The sequence below is a fragment of the Oncorhynchus clarkii genome, chromosome 3 (assembly GCF_045791955.1).
Source record: "Oncorhynchus clarkii lewisi isolate Uvic-CL-2024 chromosome 3, UVic_Ocla_1.0, whole genome shotgun sequence".
Classification (NCBI taxonomy): Eukaryota; Metazoa; Chordata; class Actinopteri; order Salmoniformes; family Salmonidae; genus Oncorhynchus; species Oncorhynchus clarkii.
Window position 1 is genome coordinate 78,977,511 of NC_092149.1, and position 14,088 is coordinate 78,991,598.

Sequence of the window (14,088 nt, forward strand, 5' to 3'; positions counted from 1 at the left end):
ACGCCAGGTGGGAGGCTACCTTGTAGTTAATTGCACTCACCTGGTGTCCGATGTCTGAATCAGTCACTGATTTAGAAGGAGGGGATGACCAACAGAAGTGTTTTTACCCTCCAGGACAGTCATTGAACAGCCCTGCTATAGGATATATACCGTGCATGCTATCTGGGGCTACTGGTATGCTGAATTAACCTTTTCTATCTGTGGCCAAGTTAACCTAACTTGAATGAGGATTAGCAGGCCCAGGTGTGGGGCAGGTGGTTTATGGATTGGGCTAGCATAGCACTGCATTTAGCTTAGCGCTACATTTAGCTTGACTAGGCTGGGTGTGTTGGTAGAGCTGTCATTGTCAAATGACCGGAGAGACTCTAGCATGTAATCACACCAGTAAGAGGCTAAATTTAGCACTGTGGAAGGAGGGCTAGTATTCCATTTGTGGAATATAGATCTCAACAAAGGCCAGAAATATACTTCAAGGGAGAGTTGGGCCTAATCATAGAACATTTAAGGCTATTTTGCACAGTCCTCTTCACCCATGAGATTTAGTGAGATCAATTGACATGGTTTCAGCTAAATATGCTAATTCAATCATCATCATAATCATCATGCTACTTTCTCATGACCAAGGCCTATCGGCAAAGGAATGATGGGGAAGTGACATTTTGGTCTGTTGTCTTGCTCTTTTTGGATGTTTGACTTTAAATATCGGAAGGTTGAAAGGCAAAGGAGGGAATACGGCTACAATGGAGACCTCTCTGCCTATTGTGTTGAATAGCTGTTTTGAGCCGTCTTCTCAAGTCTTCAATATTCCACTTCTCCAATGTTGAAAAAGCATGATATTGCTGCATCCGAAGCTGTTGCTTCGAGAAAGTGTTACAGTCGAATGGCAAGCTTTCAGGCTTGTTTTTGAGGACGTCACTGACCTGGGAGGAGCTCTGTTGATTGAATCTATTCCTCAACACTCTCAAAATGTATTGGCTGTGAAAAGAATATGTCAGAGGGGTGTGGGTGTGTATGGCAACTTGGAATATTGATATAGTCAGGCACTTTGTTTTGATTTGAACAGCAATGCGCTAGAACCCAGCTGTAGAACAAAAGCTGATATTGTGCCTTGAATGCACTTACTAACTTTGGAGCTCAGACTTCAATACGATTACAGAGCATTGGCTTGTTTTGTTTGTTTATTTATTTATCATCTTGCCTATTTATTTACCCGTCTCTCTCTTATTGAACGGGACAGTCCAATTTAATCTGGCCAGGCGGCCCCATACACGTAGTGTCATTGTTTCTATGAGGGCAATTCCATGATAACGGAATTACGTTGAGACTCCAGATTCTTCACTTGAAAATGTATACCAAACAAAAAACATTGATTTCAAAGTGTAACAAACGATACAACTATATGCACTAGGACTACTTTTTAACAATTTCCACTGAATATTTATAAAAACATATTTACAGGAAGAACTGTGCAGATACAACGTTTGGTAAAATAATAATGAGGGAGATTTTACCGTAATTCTGTTACCAAACTTTACATCTGCACAGTTTTTCCAGGAAATGTTTTATATATTTTATTTGTATACTGTGTAAATTGTTCCAAATAATCATTGTGCATAGAGTTGTATGGTTTTTAAAATGAAATCTTATTTTTGTTTGTTTAGCATTCAGCGTAATTTCGTTAGCATTTCAGGACCGGCACCGAGGCACGCTAGGTTACAGAGGCAGGCCATAGTGTTAATGACGGTCTACTTTGCCTTTTGACAAGGCCTATCAGCAAAGGAATGAGGGGGAAGTGACAGTGGCCTTGCACTGTCAATGCACAGTAGTCTGTCAAAGTGGATGATGGAACTAAGGCCTTCCTCTCCCATGCCCTCTACATTCATGCAGAATACCTGGAATGCTTATTAGATTCTAGACTGTCATCTCTTTACCTGACAGGGTCAAATGGCATGAATTCTCTCGCAATGTTTTTTCTGAAGCAAGTTTAATACTTTAAGGTAAGGTGATGTATTTTAGAACCTGAATCTAGCCTAGCCTAATACAGTACATTGTAGGCTTGGGAGCAAGTTTACTCATAAAATAGCCGACTGCCAAACCTTTATTAATGACAGTCTATTTGACGACAGGGTAGCCAGTGTAGGCAGCCTGCTCATTTGATCCCCTATCCCTGTGACGGTGACGGCAGATGCAAGGGATGCTTCCTCAAGATGAGTAATACATTATAAGCTATGGAAAGATTGACTACAACGATTCTAACGTAACGTTTTAATTCTCCCTCATTAAATACTAAGAGCAGAGGCAGGAAAAGAAACTATTACAAAACAAAATAGACCCTTTATAAATAGAGGATTATGATTTTTCAACACCGATACCGATTATTGGAGGACCAAAAAAAAGCCGATAACGATTATTCGGACAATTTTTATTTTATAAAAAAAAAATATACATAATTATTTATTTGAAATAATGACAATTACAACAATACTGAATGAACACTTATTTTAATTTAATATAATACATCAATAAAAATCCATTTAGCCTCGAATGAATAATGAAACCTGTTCAATTTGGTTTATATAATGCAAAAACAAAGTGTTGGAGAAGAAAGTAAAAGTGCAATATGTGCCATGTAAAAAAGCTAACGTTTAAGTTCCTTGCTCAGAACATGAGAACATCTGAAAGCTGGTGGTTCCTTTTAATATGAGACTTAAATATTCCAAGGTAAGAGGTTTTGGGTTGTAGTTAATATAGTATTTATAGGACTATTTCTCTCTATACCAGACTCTGCGTGCAAAGAATGCAAGAGAAGTGACACAATTTCACCTGGTTAATATTGCCTGCTAACCTGGATTTCTTTTCGCTAAATATGCAGGTTTAAAAATATATACTTATGTGTATTGATTTTAAGAAAGGCATTGGTGTTTATGGTTCGGTAAAGTCGTGCAACAATTGTGCTTTGTTTTCTCGCAAATGCACTTTTGTTAAATCATCCTCCTGCGTTGCATCGATTATATGCAACGCAGGACACGCTAGATAAACTAGTAATATCATCAACCATGTGTAGTTAACTAGTGATTTATATTTGATTGATTGTTTTTTTTATAAGATAAGTTTAATGCTAGCTAGCAACTTACCTTGGCTACTTAATGCATTCGCGTAACAGGCAGGCTCCTGGTGGCGTGCAATGAGAGGCAAGTGGTTAGCGCCTTGGACTAGTTAAGTGTAAGGTTGCAAGATTGAATCCCGGAGTTGACATGGTAAAAATCTGTCGTTCTGCCCCTGAACAAGGCAGTTAACCACCGTTCCTAGGCCGTCATTGAAAATAAGAATGTGTTCTTAACTGACTTGCCTAGTTAAATAAAGGTGTAATAAAAAATATTTTAAAAAATTGGCCAAATCGGTGTCCAAACATACCTATTTCCGATTGTTATGAAAACTTGAAAACGGCCCTAATTGATTGGCCATTCCGATTAATCGGTCGACCTCTACTTATAAATGGTTCCAAAATTTCTGTTCTAGGGTATTGCCCATATAATTAGGAATCAGAGTACTAGAATGGAAATTAACCTTCCTTATGATGGTCCAACGGTCCGCCATGTTGGTCAGGGAGTTTGCCAACCATGGTTTGCCTGCCAATGTTGTAATAAGATATTGTGTAAAATAATGAATGTGAATGAATGAATGTATCTGCACTGTGTGTTCGCTAGCTAGGCAGACAGTTTTAGATGAATGATTCCATATATTTTTCAAATTAACTGCCAACATTCCACAGCCATACACTGGCTCAAATCAGTTGATAGGACCTAAGACAAGTTGTAAATGCAACAAGTAATGATATTGTATCATATAATAGCACTCACAGCTTTACAAGAAAACACATTGAGTCATTTATGTCCATTTACATATATTCTTCAGGCTATTTATTCAGAATTGATATAAAACCTGTATAAACTGTATTATATTACAATATTTTAAGTTGACTATAGTTCCATTACACAATTGCTGATACATCACATGCCCTACTTTATGTTTCCTGCATAAGTAAAAGCAGGAAATGCATCACCTTTGCCTCTACTGCCATTCATTCCAATTAGACTGATTTTGCATTTCTCCCTGACCAAGATGGCTGCCATTTTCGCCTCATTACTGAACTTTGAGGGTTAATGACATAACCCCTCTATCAATTTAATTAGGAACTCCATGGTATGTTTGGCCATTTCTATGTAATTTACCCTAGTTGATGATGCCCTTGTTGACTTGAATTTCATCAATGCGTTTGAATGCTGACTGAAGTAGTCCAATGATCTATGAAAGTAACATATCGTGGTAACAATTGTGACTTGCTAATAAGGTATTTCTTCTGTTTCTGCACAGGGAGAAGAGAATTTGTCCAGCGGCTGAAACTCGAAGCGACACTCAATGTTCACGATGGCTGTGTGAGTATGCGTTACCCACCGTGTGTGGCTGTGGTGTACTCTGTGCGGCTGTGGTGTACTCTGTGCGGCACTGGTGTACTCTGTGCGGCACTGGTGTACTCTGTGCGGCTAATGGTGTACTCTGTGCGGCTGTGGTGTACTCTGTGCACGTCACTCTCCCCACTCTGTCAGTCACTGCCAGTCACTCCTTCAACCACTGCACAACAACTTTAAACTGCCTGATGCTGGTTTGGGTCAAGGATTCTGTCCTTCTCGTCCTGTCTGTTCAGTTGGTTCGAGGAAAATAAAGAGAGAAATGATAAAAGACACACAACAGAAAACAACTACCCACACCCATAGTGGGAAAACAGGCTGCCTAAGTATGGTTCTCAATCAGAGACAACGATAACCAGCTGCCTCTGATTGGGAACCATACCAGGCCTAAACATAGAAACACAACTCCTAGACATACAACATAGAATACCCACCCACATCACACCCTGACCAAACGAAAAATAGAAACATACAAAGCAATCTAGGGTCAGGGCGTGACATGTATAATACAAACTAAATGTATTCCTTATGGAATCCCCTCGTACAACTTCCTGCCACATTCCCTGCTTGTAGGCTACATTCAGATAATCGTCCGAGCGAGTTCTGTCAAATTGCGTATTCTCTCAGACCAGTAGCTTGAAAGAGTTTGTCATCGCTCCCACCTACCAAGTCCTTATCAGTGCATATGAAGGATGCAAAGGAGACGTAAGGAAGCCAATTTATTTATTTTTTTTAAATTTTTTAATGTCTATCCGCTTACTGAATCGCCATCCGCTCTCTTTCTCCGTGAGGACCTGTCTGTCTCATCTTGGATACCTGAAGCCACTTGAGTTGTCAACCCCTGTTTTCCATCAACAGGAAGTGATCGAGGAAGAATTGCCCTCCAACATGTGTTACTAGTGCCATTCTGACTCACAACGCCTATTAGGCTATTACGAGTGACATGATGTTGCGTTAATGCTGGTGGCCCATCACTTTTCAGTTCCCCAAATCCCAGCAATGACCTTTATTGCAGGAGATGTTGGAAGAGATTACGTGTAGGCTTGATCTACTCTGTAGATAACATTACTGTACAGTACTGGATCAAAGTAGTGGATCAAATCAAATCAAATTTATTTGTCACATACACATGGTTAGCAGATGTTAATGCGAGTGTAGCGAAATGCTTGTGCTTCTAGTTCCAACAATGCAGTAATAACCAACGAGTAATCTAACTAACAATTCCAAAACTACTACCTTATACACACAAGTGTAAAGGGATAAAGAGTAGCATAATACATCATGTATTGTCATTTAGGCTGTTATTACACTTCACTAAAAGACCCAGTTCTTAAACAGACCCTTACTCCTTGTTCCTACTCCTTGCTGTAGGCATATTCAGACCTGAATTTCTAAAGTGGATTTAGGGGAAGCTTGTGACATCTTGCTGCGCACTTCTATCCACTTTCTATAGATCTGCATCACAAGTCCCAGGGGCTTGGGGCTAAGGGAAAAAGCTACTGTAGAGTTTGGTTTCAGACTTATTCAGAATGAGGCTAGTCTGACTCTGAAGGGCCAGGTTGTGTCGGGTTGAGTTGAGGCTGGGGAGGGGAGGACCTGTTCAGCCAGGGGGCACACTGAGTGGTCTGGGTGGCATAAGGACTCTGACCTAGACACAGACACACAGTATTCCTACAGAGTGCTGTCAAGTATCAAATCAAATCAAATTGTATTTGTCACACATACACATGGTTAGCAGATGTTAATGCGAGTGTAGCAAAATGCTTGTGCTTCTAGTTCTGACAATGCAGTAATAACCAACAAGTAATCTAACTAACAATTCCAAAACTACTGTCTTATACACAGTGTAAGGGGATAAAGAATATGTACATAAGGATATATGAATGAGTGATGGTACAGAGCAGCATAGGCAAGATACAGTAGATGGTATCGAGTACAGTATATACATATGAGATGAGTATGTAACCAAAGTGGCATAGTTAAAGTGGCTAGTGATACATGTATTACATAATGATGCAGTCGATGATATAGAGTACAGTATATACGTATGCATATGAGATGAATAATCTAGGGTAAGTAACATTATATAAGGTAGCATTGTTTAAAGTGGCTAGTGATATATTTACATCATTTCCCATCAATTCCCATTATTAAAGTGGCTGGAGTTGAGTCAGTGTCAGTGTCAGTGTGTTAGCAGCAGCCACTCAATGTTAGTGGTGGCTGTTTAACAGTCTGATGGCCTTGAGATAGAAGCTGTTTTTCAGTCTCTCGGTCCCAGCTTTGATGCACCTGTACTGACCTCGCCTTCTGGATGATAGCGGGGTGAACAGGCAGTGGCTCGGGTGGTTGATGTCCTTGATGATCTTTATGGCCTTCCTGTAACATCGGGTGGTGTAGGTGTCCTGGAGGGCAGGTAGTTTGCCCCCGGTGATGCGTTGTGCAGACCTCACTACCCTCTGGAGAGCCTTACGGTTGAGGGCGGAGCAGTTGCCGTACCAGGCGGTGATACAGCCTGCCAGGATGCTCTCGATTGTGCATCTGTAGAAGTTTGTGAGTGCTTTTGGTGACAAGCCGAATTTCTTCAGTAGGATCAGTATACAACACAACGGGCTGAATAATGAGTGCTGCAGGTGATGGGATAGGTCAGTATTCGGGTCAAGCTACAGTCTGCTCGAACATAAAAGATGGTGGTTGTGGTCATAGTGATGATAATGATCTCCTCAGTTTCATGTTAGCAACAACCTCCACTTACCACAATGCAAGGCCTGAAGAAATTGAATATGCAAGATAAAAATATGATACTACCAATGATATGAACGTGACAGGTTTTTCAGTGTATAGCATATTTATTACACAATCTAGGCCTACGTTTATACAATACTTTTCTGAAACATGAAATGTTGTCCTTTTCTAAGGGGATATGGGTGAACAGCAGTATAGCCTTTCCTAGCATGCCTGTGTTGTCCTGGCAACTACTGAAACACAGTGTTAGCAGAGGGGTGACTACAGGAAAACATGCACTCTGTCTTCTTACCCCCTTGGGAGAGACTTCAGCGTTCTTTATCAGTAACCTATAATTTGTCTGTTTCCAATGCATGCATGACATCATGCCCCACATATAGTGACTTCCCCTTTTGTGTCTGTCTGTCTATTTCTAATATAAACCAGCCAGCATAGCTCTAATTACAGCACGTGTGTTCTTTTCAGCATGTAACAGACCACTCTTATTAAGCTAATGTATTTTCTCAGACCGTGATGCGAGCAGTTTCTCTGAAATGACAGTCGTTCTGTGAAAAATGCAATAACATTTACAGTGTTTTTTTAAAGCTGCTCGACAAGGGAAGGACAGTAAATCATGACCGGGGATCACATGGAGATTAAATCACCCAGAAAGACTATTTGGGAATGGTTAGGTGGGGGGTGGAGGGGGAGAAGGGTTCCAGTTGGGTTTGGCAATGAAGAGGGATTGTGTGACCAACCTTGTTGCACGCTGATCGGACTCGCCCTAGAAATAGAGGGAGGAGAGTGTATTAAACTCTGCTGGGGAACTTAATGAATTATTGATCTACGGTCGCAAAGACACGGCGCCTAGAGAAGGGCACGAAATGTGTGCTCTGTGTTGCAGATATAGAATGTTCCATTGTACACTGAACAAAAATATAAACGCAACATGCAACAATTTGCAAAGATTTTTCTGAGTTACAGTTCATATAGGGAAATCAGTCAATTGAAATCAATTCACTAGACCCGACTTCTATGGATTGCACATGACTGGTCACAGATACCTTCAAAAAAGTAGGGGCGTGGATCAGAAAAGCAGTCACTATCTGGTGTGACTACCATTTTCGTCATGCAGCGCGTCACATCTCCTTCACATAGAGCTGATCAGGCTGTTGATTGTGGCCTGTAGAATGTTTTAACCTCTTTAATGGCTGTGCGAAGTTGCTGGATATTTGGCGGGAACTGGAACGCGCTGTCGTACACGTTGATCCAGAGCATCCCAAACATGCTCAATGGGTGACATGTCTGGTCAGTATGCAGGCTTCCAGGAATTGTGTTCAGATCCTTGCGACATGCATTATGCAAGGCCATGCATTATCATGCTGAAACATGAGGTTATGGCGGTGGATGAATGGCACGACAGTGGGCCTCAGGATCTCGTCACAGTAGCTCTGTGCATTCAAATTGCCTTGATTAAAATGTCATTGTGTTCATTATCCGTAGCTTTTGCTTGCCCATACCATAACCGCACCGCCACCTTGGGGCAGTCTGTTCACAACGTTGATATCAGCACACCGCTCGCCCACATCTGCCCTGTACAGTTGAAACCGGGATTCATCTGTGACGAGCACACTTTTCCAATATGGCAGTGGTCATCAAAGGTGAGCATTTTCCCACTGAAGTTGGTTACGATGCCGAACTGCAGTCAGGTCAAGACCCTGTTGAGGACGACGAGCACACAGATGAGCTTCCCTGAGAAGGTTTCTGACAGTTTGTGGAGAAATTATTCGGTTGTGCAAACCCACAGTTTCATCAGCTGTCCGGGTGGCTGGTCTCAGATGATCCCGCAGGTGAAGAAGCCGAAAGTTGAGGTCCTGGGCTGGCGTGGTTACACGGCGTCTGTGGTTGTGAGGAAAGTTTGGACATACTGCCAAATTCTCTAAAACGACGTTGGAGGCGGCTTATGGTAGAGAAATTAACATTCAGTTCTCTGGCAACAGCTCTGGGGGACATTCCTGCAGTCAGCATGCCAATTGCACACTCCCTCAACTTGAGACATCGGGGGCATTGTTGTTTAACTAAACTTCACATTTTAAAGTGGCCTTTTGTCCCCATGATCAAGCTTCTTGATATGCCACACCTGTCAGGTGGGTGGATTATCTTGGCAAATGAGAAATGCTCACTAACAGGGATATAAACAAATGTGAAGATTTTTGCACAAATTTGTCTTCAAGAAAGAAGCTTTTTGTGCATATGGAAAATGTCTGTGATCTTTTATTTCAGCTCATGAAACATGGGACCAATACTTTAAATGTTGTGTTTTATGCTTTTGTTCAGAATTGTTTGTTTCTCATTTGGTGAACTTTCACCCGGTTACTATTTGACCGAGGGACGGTGACGCTTTGATGTTACACCTTAGATTGGGTTAGGAATTTCACAGTTGTAGACAAAAAGCTGTTTTCAGTATTATTATTATGTGCTGAGGCCAAGAGTGAACTCACACTGTATTTTGTCCCAATCAGGTCAATACTATATCCTGGAACGATACCGGGGAGTACATCTTGTCAGGGTCGGACGATACCAACCTGGTCATCACAAACCCATACAACAGAAAGGTAAGGTGTTAGTCAGATTTTAGTTAAAAAAAGATGATTTTAGTTAAAAAAAGATGTGATAATAAAAGTGTGCAGGTTAGGTTGGAAACACAAAACAGATTATTCATTCAAACATATGACCTTACATCACCAACATCCTGTTTTTATTACACCGTTACATGGTCGACCTGGGGTGAAATTATAATGGATTGGATGTGTAGATAGTGCTCATTATATGGAGGAGAACTTACCTACTGAAAGATCTTTATCTCCGATAAAGACGGACAGAGAAAAACACTGACAGTGAGTAGACGTCTATAAACCTCCCATCAGCTTAACAACAGTCAAAGAAATAGGCTGTTGAGAGATTCTGAAAATGAACAATTGCTGATCCAACCTCTCGGTCTCTGGTGTTGATGTGGAACATGACCTTGGTTAATTGGGTGCTTTGGATTATCGTAGGATTTTTTTCAGTGCCCGGCTGGCTATACATCATGTATACCCTCTTCTATTTTACAATCTTGTCCAATAATTTACATTTGATTAAGCATCTCAGTCAGCAGCACCACCCTGTATCCCACTGCTGGCTTGCCTCTGAAGCTAAGCAGGGTTGGTCCTAGATGGAAGACCAGATGCTACTGTAAGTGGTGCTGGAGGGCCAGCAGGAGACACTATTTCAAGGCAGTGATTGGGGACATTGCCCTGTATAGGGTGCAGTCTTTCGGATGGGACGTTAAACAGGTCTCCTGACTCTCTGTGGTCAGTAAAGATCCCATGACACATCGTAAGAGTAGGTGTGTTAACCCTGGTGTCTTGGTGAAATTCCTAATCTGGCCCTGATACCATCACGGCCACCTCATCATCCCCAGCTTCTAATTGGCTCATTGATCTCCTATCCCCTGTAACTGTTCCCCAGGTCATTGCCATAAATGAGAATGTTATCTGTCAACTTACCTGGTAAAAAAAGGATGGACACAGTTCAACTGATCAGAATGTTTTTTGGTGATTTGAGTTGACGTAATTTGACGAAGCATGGGAGAGTAGAACCAAGGTTTTCTTTTAGTCAGAAGAAGGAGCAACTCATCCCAGGAGTCTTCAATGCAAATGTAGAGGATACCAATGGAGGGAGATGCACCGATAGAATCGAACACATACATAAACACCTGCAACTCGCTACACACACACTCCTCTCTGGAACTCTCCTCAGGTCAAGGCAACCATACGGTCGGGTCACCGGGCGAACATCTTCAGTGCTAAGTTCATGCCTCAGACCAGTGACCAGCAGATCATCTCGTGCTCTGGGGATGGTATCATCTACTACACCCACACAGAGAAGAGCCCCGACATCAACCGGCAGTGCCAGTTCACCTGCCACTACGGAACAGCCTACGAGGTACTGTACACAAGCGTTTCTCAACTTGTTTGTACCAGGATGTTGGAAATCTTTTTTTTTTTTGTGTGTGTGTGTGTGTGTGTGTGGCTGATTTGAAAATGGGGAGCTACCCAAATGTTTATTTTTTTGCTTCACATTTTCATTCCTCCCTCCCTCTTTCCCTTCACCTCTTGCTGCACTCTCCTCCTCCTGTTCTCCTTTTAGATTATGACGGTACCCAACGACCCCTATACGTTCCTGTCGTGTGGGGAGGACGGTACCGTGCGCTGGTTTGACCTGCGCACAAAGACCAGCTGTACTAAAGAGGACTGCAAAGATGTAAGGAAGGAGGGAAATAAATCAATGTTTATTTTTCTAAATCTAAATTTGTATTGATTTTGAACATAAAACCATCAACCAAAGAACACCAATCAAGACTTTTCTCTAACTTTTGATCTATTTTTTGACCTGTATTGTAAAGTCGGCATATTCTGTATCACAACCGTCCGTGATTGGGAGTCCCATAGGGCAGCGCACAATTGGCCCAGCGTCATTCGGGTTAGGCCGTGGTAGGCCGTCATTGTAAATAAGAATTTGTTCTTAACTGACTTGCCTAGTTAAATAAAGATGAAATAAATAATAAATCTGCTTATTTTCTATAGTTTTTAAATAATATATCACCCCCTTTTCCAGTTTTCCTGATTTTTAGCCCACGGTGGTGGTGATGGTGTTGTTGTTTACTGTCTCTTCCTCTCACCAGGACATCCTGATCAACTGTCGGCGGGCGGCGACGTCTATCTCCATCAGTCCGCTGGTGCCCTATTACCTGGCGGTGGGCTGCTCTGACAGCTCCGTACGCATCTATGACAGACGCATGCTGGGCACCAGGGCTACAGGTAACAACCATCTCTGTCCTCTCATGTAGCTCTCCCGGTCTGTCTGTCTGTCTTTGTTGTCTGAATTTCGATCAGTAGATACAGTGAGCTCAGTAAGTATTGGGACACTGACACATTCTTTTTTGTTTTGTTTTGGCTCTGTACTCCAGCACTTTGGATTTGAAATGATACAATGACTATGAGGTTAAAGTGCTTTCTTTTGAGGGTATTTTCATCCATATCGGGTGAACGTTTAGAAATGTTGAACATAGTCCCTACATTTTAGGGGAACAAAGGTAGTGCCCAATAGAAATGAATGGTAAATAATGTAGTGTCATTTTGGAGTCACTTTTATTGTAAATAAAAATATAATATGTTTTCAAACGCTTCAACATATAATGTGGATGCTACCATGATTATAGATAGTCCTGAATGAAGCGTCAATAATGATGAGTGAGAAAGTTAGACGCATAATTATCATCCCCCCCCAGAAATGCTAACCTCCTCTGTTATTGTAATGTTGAGAGGTTAGCATGTCATGGGGGTATGATTTTTGTGCGTCTCGAACTTTCTCACTCATCACTATTGACGATTCATTCAGGACTATCCGTAATCATAGTAGCATCCACATTATTGTTAAAGTGTTGAGAAACACATTCTAGGATCAGTTCGTCCTACCAAAGCCTTAACCCTTCGGGAAGAGAAATGCAAAACTGACCTTGGATCAGATTCTGGAGCCAACTTGATCAAACAAGTGAATTTTAAGTTACGCTATTAATGACTTACTACTACTACTCACTCAACTCTGCCCTATGTCATTCCCCATTGCTTGCCTTTGACTGTCTCACTAAACCCCCCCCTCCCAGGGAACTACATGGGCCGTGGAACGACGGGCATGTGTGTGCGCTTCGTTCCGGCCCACCTGTCCAACAAGTCGTGTCGTGTGACTTCACTCTGCTACAGCGGGGACGGACAGGAGGTGTTGGTCAGCTACTCTTCAGACTACGTCTACCTGTTTGACCCCAATAATGACCAGGCCCGAGAGCTGAAGGGTCCGTCCGAGGAGAGGAGGGAGGAGGTGAGAGGGTGGCAGAGGCGCCACCATTGTGATTTGAGATAAATATGAGGTGTATGCTTCTCTATGCAAACGGAATTGAGAAATTTGGTTTGGACAGTTTCTCCATAAACAAAATATGTATCTTGTATAACCACACTTTTGTGTGCATATCATAAATTGTCATTGTGCATACTTGCAGTGTCGGGGGTGAGTATAGCTGGTTGAGTCTGTTACTGTTGGGTACCATCTGTGAATGCGGTACAATGAAACGGCAGGCAGGCAGGGTGAGTGCTGGTCACTGAGAGCCACACTGTGCTGCAGTGAGAACAGGCCTCAGGGGAGCACAGGGAAAAGACTACTGCACACACAGTCAGGCTAGGATACGTGTGTGTGTGTGCACTGTGTAAGTCTGTGTATACCAGGCGAGAATGACTGCCTCCACTCATTGAAGCCACGGAAGTTCAAGGCCACCTGCGGTACACAGGCATTTTTTTGCAGAAAACAGGACCTCCCCAATTATAGTGAATGGCAGTCTTCGTGGTCAATCTTGGCGTAAATGAAACAATGTTTCGAAGACAATCATGGTACTAATAATTGCTTCTAATACAGCAGATGTATGCATTTGAACGGATTTATCACACACAATAAGTTATAAGGATCATTTAGTTGATAGTGGCAGCCTGCAATATTCCGGTCGACCTTCAAATTAGTTCCTCAATGAGAAGGGGCAGCACTGATCTATCCTGCAACTTCACTTCCTGGAGTAGCTCAAATGATATCTCTCTGTGAGCTCAAACAGCACAAGTTGTATCCATGAGAGGCCCTCTTAACCGACTAAATTTGGCTTAAGTGAGCTATTGACTTAATTTGGCTTAAGTGAGCTATTGAGTCTTCATAGGAATGAATGGTGTCACGTGAGCAATAACTTTTTCCATGTCATATCTACAGTCATTGGTGTATATGTACTTCAGTGGTTTTTTTCCATACAGTCTCTGTATTA

At 42.0% G+C, this 14,088-nt stretch overlaps 1 protein-coding gene across 6 annotated transcripts in view; it reads left to right on the forward strand.

Moving 5' to 3' along the window:
• The window catches only part of LOC139405325 (DDB1- and CUL4-associated factor 6-like), a 56,322-nt gene that overhangs the window by 13,231 nt on the left and 29,003 nt on the right, over nucleotides 1-14,088 (forward strand). For all 6 annotated transcript variants that reach the window (XM_071147711.1, XM_071147712.1, XM_071147713.1 and 3 more), the window contains exons 2-7: nucleotides 4,375-4,436; nucleotides 9,713-9,805; nucleotides 10,992-11,177; nucleotides 11,382-11,495; nucleotides 11,917-12,052; nucleotides 12,898-13,109. In XM_071147711.1, coding sequence (XP_071003812.1) covers nucleotides 4,375-4,436; nucleotides 9,713-9,805; nucleotides 10,992-11,177; nucleotides 11,382-11,495; nucleotides 11,917-12,052; nucleotides 12,898-13,109 — 803 coding nt within the window. The remainder of the gene's footprint in view (nucleotides 1-4,374; nucleotides 4,437-9,712; nucleotides 9,806-10,991; nucleotides 11,178-11,381; nucleotides 11,496-11,916; nucleotides 12,053-12,897; nucleotides 13,110-14,088) is intronic.